Source organism: Condylura cristata, unplaced genomic scaffold (assembly GCF_000260355.1).
Source record: "Condylura cristata isolate star-nosed mole 26May11 unplaced genomic scaffold, ConCri1.0 scaffold00036, whole genome shotgun sequence".
Lineage (NCBI taxonomy): Eukaryota > Metazoa > Chordata > Mammalia > Eulipotyphla > Talpidae > Condylura > Condylura cristata.
The window spans coordinates 11221486-11232930 of record NW_004567137.1 but is presented as its reverse complement, the minus strand read 5'-3'; the positions used below and the strand labels follow the sequence as shown (position 1 = coordinate 11232930).

The 11445-nt window shown below is 45.5% G+C and overlaps 1 protein-coding gene across 1 annotated transcript in view; it reads left to right on the top strand.

Annotated features, from left to right (window-relative positions):
- PTPRO (protein tyrosine phosphatase, receptor type, O) overlaps positions 1–11445 on the top strand; it is a 68557-nt gene that overhangs the window by 44352 nt on the left and 12760 nt on the right. Inside the window, exons 13-16 of the mRNA XM_012732874.1 lie at positions 8281–8371; positions 9432–9508; positions 10261–10395; positions 10583–10705. Of these exons, the coding sequence (XP_012588328.1) occupies positions 8281–8371; positions 9432–9508; positions 10261–10395; positions 10583–10705 (426 nt within the window). The remainder of the gene's footprint in view (positions 1–8280; positions 8372–9431; positions 9509–10260; positions 10396–10582; positions 10706–11445) is intronic.

Genomic DNA, 11445 nt, shown 5'->3' with positions numbered 1-11445 from the left:
CAGAACAGGCAGATCTACGAAGTACACTGCTGAGGGGAGCAGCGGGCGGGTCAGGAGAGGTCTGCCACGCCATGTGGTCACCTCTGGGGCAGGCGGAAATCGAACTCATGCAGAAGTGGTTTCAGCTTCTTAGTACAGTGCTTTAACACGCTGCGCCACCAGGGAGGTCCCCTTTGTTCTTGATTTTAAAGCCTCTTCAGGCTATTCCCTGTCAAACACCTGGTTGTGTATAGCTGCTGTCTTCTCATTAGCCAGGGGCAGCTTGGGGAGTGAGTAGCAGTCGTCCTCATGTGGGTTAGAATTAACAGGAACGTGAAGGGTGAAAAGAGACTCATGCATAAGTACCCCCGTCCTGAGAATCCCACACAGACAAGCGCCGCTGCCCACTGCATGTGGGTAGGTGCAAGGACGCTTGGTTGCCACACCAGTGCGCTGCCACAAAGAACAGAAATGTGACTTCTGTTGCTCTACGTTTTTTCAGAAAAGTCTATCAGTGAAAGAGTTTTTAATAAGAAAACACAGCCGAAGCTCAGGAAGGAAACTCTAGATAACTGATAATAGGAAAAACATGGATGATTTGAACACAAGTTCGACGCAGTCACAGTCCCTTCCCTCCTCCTAGAGTGGTGTCCTCGGTGGCAGAGCTGGGATTTTACTAGGTGGTTTAGATCCTTCCCAGTTGCACCACCAAAGCCCATTGTGACTGTTATGCTGTCTCTGAATAGAATCCTTATTTAAAAAAAAAAAGTGATAAAAAGTGACAATTATTTCAGTTGGCAGTGACAGAAACATAATTCAAACTACCAGGTTGTCAGAAAAACCATGACACATTTTTGTTTGAAAAAAATGGGCCTCCCTGATGGCATAGGGGTTAAGTTGTAGCACTATGGCTTGAGTGTGATCCCTGCCCAGGGAGCTCCATGGCGCAGCAGACCTCTCCTGTCTCAACTTCTACGTAGTGTATCTATGTAGATCTGCTGGTTCTGCTCCCCACTCTCTCTAGTGATTCCTCTCACCCCACACACCTCTGGCCTACACACCAGTTCTTCTATGCAAAAAATTTAAAAATCTTAAAAAAAAAAAAAAAGAAAAGAAAAACATAGGAAAGATGTCATGACTTTTCCTGCAACCCAATAGCTTAGAACAAAGAAAAAGGAAATCTGTCCATCAGACTTTGAGGTATTCCATCTAGTCATAGAAAGCGCTATAAGGAACTAAACCGGGAGGAGGGTAGGCAAGCAGCTCAGTGTGAGGCAGTGTGGACATGGTCACGTCCCTGCAGAGACCCCCCTCTTTCTACTTCTCGTTTCTGTTTCTCGTTTCTGTTTCTCTCTGCCTTGGCCTCACTCTTTCATGGCAAACCAACATCTTACAGTGAAAAACTCAACTGACTTCTGAGCTGTGTTCTGTGGTTTCGGTGGTTTCCAAAGGGACCTATTGATTCTTTAATGCGGGTCCTGTGGAAAATAACAGGGATGATTTGATCCCCAGTCTGACCAGTCACAGCGGAGCATGGGCGGGTGTGGGCAGGGCTGAGGGAAGCAGGATCACATGGGAGGAGCAGATGGGTAATACCAGAACCATGTGGCTAGATCAAAGTGTGGGAGCATCACCCCAAATGAGACCCAAGCAGTCGGGGACTAGCAGCCTAGTCCAGCTGCTTCAAAACTATGGAAAGTAGAATTAAAAATGACATGGACTAAAGGTTTGATTTATAATCTGATGTGGGATTTTATGCATTCAGTGTAAAACTGAGCACACTCAGCATCATTTCTTAGGTTTTAATAACAGAGGTAGGAATCTGAAAACTTGGGTCTTAAATACTGCTTGTCATTAGTGAATAGGAAAAAAATCACAATTTCATATTACCCCAGTTTCTCCATCTGTAAAATGGGAAGATTGCATTAAATATGTGCTTTCTGGCTGGGCAGGTACCAGGCTGGTCTGGGGTGGGAACTGCGTGGAGCAGTCTGGTTGTCATATTGACTTGGGAGAAAGCTACCTCTGGTACTTAATGGGGAGAGAGAAGGGGGTTTAATGTTTGACTATGGCTGGGAAAGACCCACACAGCAAGGAATGAATCCCAAGTCAGTCATATTCTATTGAGATCACCAGGTTAAATGTGGGGCAGTGGTTGATCCAAGCTTTATAGTTTAGGCATGATAGTTTCGGTTCTGCTGAAAACAAGACCAATACTATATTTATATCCATGCACATGGGTGTACGCACACACACACGTGCACACATGAAAAAACCTGCAGGACAGAGATACATTTGTGATAACAGGATAGAGAAGTGGCGATGTGATGGGATGGAGAGTGAATGAGAGATGGCTAAGTCAACTGTGGAAGCTGGCAGATCGGAAATCTGCAGGGCAGCTGGGGACCCCGGGAAGAATTGATGTTCCAGTTAAGTCCAAAGGCAGCTGGCAGTAGGGTTGTTTCCTCCTCAGTGTTTGTCCTTAGGGCCCTCGCTGACTGTATGAGGCCCACATTTTGGAGGGCAATCTGCTTTACTCAGCCTGCTGACTGAAAGGCGGATCACATCTGAAAGACGTGTACGCCACTTAGCTCTGGAACCTAGGCAAGGTAGCCCATAAAATCAGCTAACATGCCATGGTTTGAAGAAGTGTTCAGTGTTTTTATTTCAAAGCACGTTTTCCAAATATCTTTGTTCTCAGAACATTATAGGTTCTTTATGTAATTTATTGGGTGCAAGTCCTGATATTGCTTCCATACTCTGGTGAGACAAATGTGAATTCGTGTCCAGAAGTCTCTTTTAAATCACAGGCTCAGATTGTGTGTGTTAGAGGTGCATCTGGTCAAGCATTGACCCACTAATCTGCCTCTTTCCTTGTCCGTTGACGGCCTCCCAGGCACTGACCATGCCCTAGCCCCCTGACCCCCGCTTCTTGGGGCTGTGTCAGGGTATCCTCAGCTGTTTTTAGAGATACATTGTGTTCCCTTATGATGTTAGGGTTTTATGCCTTTGACATGGCAGTCCTTGAATTTTCCTCAAGTTGACAATTAATAGTGGCTTAAGAGGAAAAAAGTGTTTTCTGTTCAGACTCTGGGAAAGCTGAGAGGGGATGAGAATGGCTAAATGTGCCAGTCTAGCTAAATCCAGTACCTCGACAGTTATTCTGTTTCTATTAAATGCTTAATACTTATATTCACTTTGCAACTGACATTGAAAGATCATACTCATATTTAGAAATTACATCATTTATAACATTATGCAAATTGAAACTAATGTCTGGATTTACATATATTACCCATACAACTATAAGTCATACATGATGCTATATGGGTTTCTGATTTGCATTCGCTAAATAAATTCCTTTTCTGCTCTGCATGTGATTTTGAATCTGCTGGAAAGATTGATTACCCCTCTGATGAAAATAGGTCTTTTCATAAGGATGTTTGGGACCCAGGGATTGGGTTCAATTCCTCATCCCTTATGGCTCTCGTGGGGAAAGTTTAAATGAACCAGACTTCAGAGCTTACAACTTGGGAGTCCACCAGACGGAGCATGCATCCATTTATGTGTTTGTGTTTGGTCAGGATGCTGCTGAAGGGCCTCCCCATCATCCTCCCCGCTCTGACAGGGCATGTAGGTCAGAGATGACCTTGGTTTTTGGTGGAGCCTGTTGTGGACAAAGGCTTTCCCTTGTATTTCAGTCTAGTAGCTGAAGCCCCTCGAACCTTCTCCAGATCTGAGTTTTCTCTCCTCTCCTTCCTTAACTGCCTAGCTTTGGCTCTGTTTCCAAAGGTCTGTGCTCATCACTCGGTTCGGTAATTCAAGTGCTGCCTGTAAATCATGCTCTGGAGCCGTAGTCCTGCCAGCTGTCACTAGACGCTGCTGATCCCTTCCCTTCTCACCTACTCTTCCACCAGCTGCCAAGATCCCCCTTACAGCTACTCCCCATTCCCCCCTTTTGGGGGCGTGTTATGGGTTGAATTGTGATGGAGCTCACTGGGTACCTGAGAATATGACTTTATTTGGAAATAGTCACTGTTGAAGAAACTATTTGAGTTGCACTGGAAGAGAGTGGAGTTTTAGCCAACATGTAACCAGTATGACTGGTGCCCTTCAAAGAAGAGCCATGTGAAGCACAGGCATTCACTGGGAGAAGGCCAGGTGATAAAACGGGCAAGCGAAAGAGCAGCAAGGGTTGCCACTAAACCGTGGGGAGCAGAGGAATTGGGGGAGGGCTCTCTGTGGGTTACAGAGGCCCCAAGGCACAGTGGCACCGTGTTCTCGCCTCTAGAACTGTGAGATGATACATTTCTATTGCTGTCTGTCCTGCCTTGCTAAGATAGCCCTGGGGAGCTGATGGAGAACCCCATGACTCACTTTGTTTTAAGCGCCTCTCTCCTGTTATGTGTCCTTGAGAAGGCCGCTGGGCCTTTGACTTGCTGTAGATGGAAACCCTTCTATGGCACTGTCCAACTTGTCCTGTGTCTCCTGAGCCAGGGTCTCTGACCCTGGGGCCCAGGCCTGGTCCCTAAGTGAACAGCAAGCACTTTTCCACAGCCAACACTGCTGCAGACTCCCTGCCAGGACACAGTCAAGGCTCTTCTCACCAAAAAAAGGCATGTGAGGGCCTGACTCTGTCTCCTCCTCCCCAGTTCTTTGTTGAGGCCCTAGCCCTCAATTTTTGGGGGAGAGCACCTCTCAAAGTGATTATGATTAGGCGAGGTCTTGAGAATGGGACCCATATGGTGGTCTGAGAACTCTTAGATCCCCACAGAGCATAGCATGGGTACACACAGAAGAGGTCAGGTGAAGACACAGCCAAGTCGTGACCTGCTATAAACCCAAGGGGAGCCCTGGAACAAACCCTGCCTTGCTAGCACCTTCTCCTTGTTCTCAGGCTCCCAAATGTAAGAAATCAGTTGCCTCCACTTGGTCACATAGTTGGTCCAGGGAGTGTTGTGACGGCCCTGAGCCACCTGATTGTGTATTTGTTTGTGCTCTGCTTCCAAACAGCCAGCACAGCGTGGTAGGGGACTTGATTTGTTTCCTACAGCTGCCAGAACAAATCACCACAGGCCTGGTTACTTAGAATGGCAGAAATTTACTCTCTCTCAATTCTAAAGGCCAGAAGCCCCACATCCCAGTGTCAGCAAGGCCACGCTCACTCTGAAGACTTGAGGAGAGGAGAATCCTTCATTACCTCTTCTGCTCTTGGTGGCTGCACAGCTGCAACTGATTACTCATATGCTTCCATCTTCACAACAAATCTGTCCTTGGGGCTAGGACCCGCCTGGGGACACAGCATCATCTCATCTCATGGGGCTTCATTATTACATCAACGAAGACCCTGCCTCCTGTCAAGCCCCATTCTAGGTGCTAGGATGTGGACATATCTTTTGTGGGACCACCATTCAACCCACCATGTGGCTCAGAAAAAGAAAAAAAAATTCTAAATTATATGAGAAACAAAACTGGCAAAAGAAAAATCAAAAATGATTTATGCTGGTTTCAGGCCATTACCTCATACTTTTTGCCTTTATGAAGATTTAAGTCTCTGGAGTTTCCATATGGTTGGAAAGAAAATAACTGCAAAACTACTGAACTGGAAGCATAGTATTTGATTTTCCACTTAGTGACAGGCTAAATTACAAAAGATTGCAAAGCATTTTGTGTAGACATGAGGCTCCTGGTTTGCTGCAGTTCAGCTTGGCAATTTACATTAACAGCGTTCAGCCAATTACACCTCTCTTATCAACTTAGGGCATTTACAGCAGGGAGACCACACACAATTAAAGTTCTCCCAGTCAGTCAGCTTCCATATGTGTTCCCACTCTCAGCCTCAATCTGTTTCCACAGTTTCTCTTTCATATCTGAGGCCCTTTCCTGTGGTTTACCAGTCTGCTCTCAAAGTGGGAAGTTTTGGGGGGAGAGCAATGGATCTGTTAGTGCAAATGGTAAAAGAGAAAGAAATTATGGCACCACAGAGAGATAAAAAAACAAGTCATCAGTTAGTGCAGCATTAATGTATGTTGAGCTTAATCATTTTGGTAGTCATGCCAGTGAGGTGTAGAGAAGTTACTTCTTATCTCGCAGATAATGAAACTGATGCTAATAAGAGTTGGATACTTCACAAGTCCCTACAGTATATCAGTGGTGTGCCACGTAAGTCAGGTGTGTTTTGACAAGCTGTAAGACACTATGAGGCAGGTAGATCTCCAACATATTTGAAAGTTTGGAAGGATCGCTTAAATAATCACATGGACGCTTAAAGAGGCTAACCTAAAAGCCACACTGATTTGTTTAAAGTTTGTTAAAGTTAAGTTTAGTTTTCTTGTAAGAACAAGATAGCCAATATTTTTTTTTTAATTTTATTTATGCATATAGAACTTGGCTTGCAGACCAGAGGTGCAGTGAGAGGATTCACCAGAGACAGAGTGGGGAGCAGAATAGGCAGATGGATAAAGTACGCTGCTGAGGGGAGCATCGGGCAGGTCAGGAGAGGTCTGCCATGCCACGTGGCTCACTTCCGAGGCAGGGATTGAACTCGCACTGAAGAGGCTTGGCCAGCTAGCAATGCTGCGCTTTAACCCACTGCACCACCAGGGAGGGTCCAAGATAGCCAATCTTTGAAACCTTTAAAAAAAAAAAATTGGGGAAATAACAGTGACCAACTTTTGTTTAAAGGAATTTGGCAAGCAAAGATTTTGCTTGAGATGGGAAAAACATAATTTTGTGAATTGACAATCAAGGTCAGCATGATGTCTCGAAGACTGGCTTCAATTTAGGCCCAAAAGCTTACATGTTTGAGATCTTACAAAGACAATAAAGGATAAGAATCAAAAGAAGGGACAAGAGTGGATAGTTTGGGCTGGTTCATGCAGGTGGAGTTCAGGCTTGCCTCCCAGTGCCAACAGGCATGTTACACCCAGATAAACTATGGAAACACCAGGCACCCAAGCATTTGATCTCTAAAGCATATTTTTGCAAAAAGGACTTCACTAAAGATAGAGAAGGTATGAAACAGATATTCTTGTTCAGTCACATGAAAAAGTCATCAAATACTTTCAAGCTCCTTCAAAAGTCTTTCACAGACTCCAAAATTCTCCCTCCAGAGAAGTATATTCTATTTTATGACTTATCGAAGTAATGATTGGGACATGATTTTAATATTCTGTAAGATTACAGCAAGCAGTTTCTCAACTGCCTCATTTAAGTCAGAAAAATGAATGTGGTGTAGGTGATCCTGTGTACATGGCTGTATAAGCTGCTTACGAAATTTCCTTCACATCTGCACAAGAAGAGAATGAGATCTGCTGTTCTGGTTGTGCCTTGTACAATTCTAAGGAAGCCCATTTTCACAGGTCACAGTGTGAAGGGTCACCCCAAGAAACTCCAGGTGTCCTGATGATGGTCTTGTGTCCTGTCATCACATGACATAGCTGCTCAGAAACCCCCCTTTCCAGTAACATAACCTCTTTGAGGTGTGATGGTCACCTGTTTATATAGAACTTGCCGACTCCTGCACCTTTATGGCAGGACATGGATGTGTACTGATCCATAGACACAGCTGTTTGGATGTTCTCAGGCTCACTGTCTACTACCAACTCATCTTGATTTTGGGGATTGCATTACCTGATATGTGGTGACTGTGTCAACCCTGTACTTTCGGACATGGAGAATGTTCTTTGCTCCTTGCTCTTTTTTACCACTTTATCTCAAGCTCATTGATGTGAAGAGAAATAATGACATGTTCTCATAGAACAGGAAACATTTATGACAGTCTTGCAGTTTCATAAATACCAGTTACCCTGTAGCTCCAGAAATGTGAAATAGCGTTGTTTCCAGCCTTTGGGTACCCTGCACATAATATCCATAATTCCTACCTTCATCCTCAGCTGCCGAACTGTAGCACCACTGGTCTCCTCAGCAGGGCCTGTGGTGGTGTGGGCATTTCTGCCTCAGGCCAGCAGTCCTCAGAGTCAAGCTGCATCGCTCTGCGACAGGCAGTTACCCGGGGTATATGCTTTTCATGGTAGTTGGTGGCAGCCAAATGGGGCAAATCAAACTGAGCAACACATGTCAAGCTTCTGATTGGTCATGAGTTCCAAGTTCGTTGGCCATAGCAAGTTGGCAGTGCTGTGGTGGAGATGTAACTTCTGACCTAAGCAGTGTTGTCGTGGGGCAAAAGGAGGGGATGGTCATCCTGGTACAGGAGGGGAATGAAGAACAATCCAGTGTGAATGCGCCATAAGCCGATCCACGGCACCTATGGGAATCTCACTTCTATTCTGTCTTTTACAGGAGCTGAAATTGATTGGACTGGATATTCCACACTTTGCTGCAGACCTTCCGCTGAACCGCTGTAAAAATCGTTACACAAACATCCTACCATGTAAGATTGTCAGTAGTGCTGATCCCACTCGGGGTTTTGAAAGGAGGATCGGCTGTTACTGCAGACTGATTGGTTTCACCAATGTCATACCAAATTTGTTACTGCCTGGATCCTCACGGTCCTGGGCTGGATCAAACTTGTGCTGCGATGCCATCAGATCCTCTCATGTGTAGAGAGATTTAATATGCTTTGGAATGAGTTGTATTAGGTAAGAAAAAGAGACAGAGCATTTGACCCTCTAGACATAAAAAAGAAAAAAAAAACTTAGTCAAATTTGGAAGAGAAGATTTGTATTCTCAACTATTTTCATTGATAACAGAAAGAAGTGAATGGAAAGGGAGGGAGGTGTGTGAAATGCCTCCTTTCTCAGCTCTGGAAAGTCCTGCCCTTGCTTTGCACTTTGTAGTAAAAGCAGCAGTCATGAACAGAGTAATATACAGGAATATAAAACCTAAATGCATATTCAGGCTTTTTCAAATTCAGATGTGTTCTAGTGCGGACTGAATCTGACTCTCACTATACTCTGGGCAGAGGAGTGTAAAGAGAGGATGCAAACATGGGAAGAGGGAAGCTGGAAGAGCTGCGGAACAAGAACCCTGCCCTTGGCAAGAGCTCTTAATACCATCGGGGGGTACTGCCGCTGTCACCCCTTATATCTGTGCACACTGCAGACTGTGCTTTTCTCATTTGAAGTCCTTTACAAAATGCTCAATGCCATCTCCTCCCCTCTTGGTTCTCAAAAGGTAGCGAGTTCCCTGGCCTTCCCTGCATGCTATGGGAGCCACGGTGGTTTTCTGTACTGTCTCCCAGATGTTTTAGTTCCTGTGAATATTCTGCCCAATCCTCTAAAAACCTAGAAGCAGTTGTCCCCGGGACAGGTGAGCTGGTGAGGAGAAAATACTGGCTGAGAGAAATTTATGTGTATTTCAACAGGAAACTAAGCTTGTGAAGGTCTAAAGAAAACTTAGCCTGCTGTCTCAATGACTTCACTTGATTTGTGGGGAGAGATTCAAGGGCCCTGCCTTCCATTCTGACTCTTAATGTCTCTTCTTATTTACAGATGACTTTAGCCGAGTGAGATTAGTCTCCATGAATGAAGAGGAAGGGGCAGACTACATCAATGCCAACTATATCCCTGTAAGCAAAAATGAAAAATAGATAAAGCCGGCACCCAAATTCTCAGGGCTAAACTGTGCCCCCCCACAGTTCCGAACAGTTGACATTATTTCATTGAAGGACAAAGAATTGGGGGAGGCAGAGTCGAGTGGCTAGTGATAATCAGATTCTTTGTGAAGGACCAGGGAAAGTAGATACGAGTACTAAGGAATGTATTTCCTTAGTGGACTGTGGGCGACCTGGCTGTTGGTCTACTATAGAAGCAATTCCTGATGGGGGAATCCAAGTGTCCCTTCCATTATTGATAAAAATGACTCAATTAAAAAACAGAAACTAAAAGGCAACTATTTATATATTTGTTTCAAACTAAAAGAGGCCCACTTGCACACCCGAGCTTATGAAATAACTAAAGAAACTGGACTTTGAGTGGTGAACTTAGTGTAGTATTGATAGATGGTGTCTTCAAGGGATGCACACCTGAAATTTGTTATCATGTAACATTACTTCAGTATATTACAAAATATCTATAAAAATAGTAGTTGATGTCATTACAAAGATGCGTGTGTGATTTTATACTGGCCTTTCTGAAAAACTGTGCTTAAAGTCAGACAGGACTGCAAAGGCAGTCGCTCTGATGCCGAGGGGAGACTGCAGCACCAGACCTGACTTGCTGCCAGGCTCATTGTGGGGAATTTTCAGAGTTCTCACTTGTGTGGGCCATCGGTGTGGACACTGGTTCCTCGGGTGACAACTCTTGTCACTAAATCTTTCAGGGATACAACTCTCCCCAGGAGTATATTGCCACCCAGGGGCCACTGCCTGAAACCAGAAATGACTTTTGGAAAATGGTCCTACAACAGAAGTCGCAGATTATTGTCATGCTCACTCAGTGCAATGAGAAAAGACGGGTAAGTGCCTCCCGGCATGGACACAGATGGTAACGTGCCTACATGACTGAGGCCTCCTGCGCTCCTCACCACCGTCTGCACAACTGGCCTCTACTGTTCCGTGAGGCCGGTGGGGACTGTGTGTTTCCGACACACACACAGCCTTCCCTTCTTCCCCAGCCTCTGTGTTCTTGTGTTACCACCTCAGGTGAAATGTGACCATTACTGGCCCTTCACGGAAGAGCCCATAGCTTACGGAGACATCACTGTGGAGATGATTTCGGAGGAAGAGCAGCACGACTGGGCCTGCAGACACTTCCGGATCAACTACGTAAGTCACCACACACTGAGGTGACCCCGGCGGTGTTAGGGACCTACGCCCCAGGCCATCAGACGGGTGCAGGCTGCTGGGCCCTGGGTCCTTCTAGAGAAAGGCCCTGAAAGCAGACAATGGAAACCAAAACCAGCCGTGTCCACACGCCATGAGCCCTAATTCAGCAGTCATGAGTTTCTATTCAGATGAAAGCTATCACTTCCTTCATTAAACTGACAGTTCGCTTTGGCTTTTGTTACATGGGGAATTTAGATAAATTCCATTGCACCACAACAGACTGTGCCTCCTGCTGTTGCCTCTGTGTAAAATGCCCCTCTCCTCCTGTTCCCTGAGAACATCCCCACTCTCCTCAGGCGCTTTGGCTCCCATGTGGTGCCCTCCTCAGGGACAGGCCCTTCCTCCTTGCTTGAGCCCCAGCTCCTGCCCAGTCCCCACGTCCACCTCCAGCACCATGTGCGGGGGGAGTTTGGGAAGCAGAGGCTCTGTTTTAGGGATCCTTGTAATCCCCACACAGCGCTACCTGGTCAATCCACGAGGAAGAGTAAGTCGGTGGGTGGACGCTGGTAATGATGGTAAAGCACTGAAAGCTGCAGAGTCCACCGGAGAAGTAGTCAGCTACCTCCATGCCACTAGAGTTCTCCTTTCTTTCTTGACTATTTCAGCTAGAAAGCAGTGTGAATTGCAAGACACATGTAAAACAGACTTTTCTCTACTTTTTTTTTTTTTTTTTTTTTTTT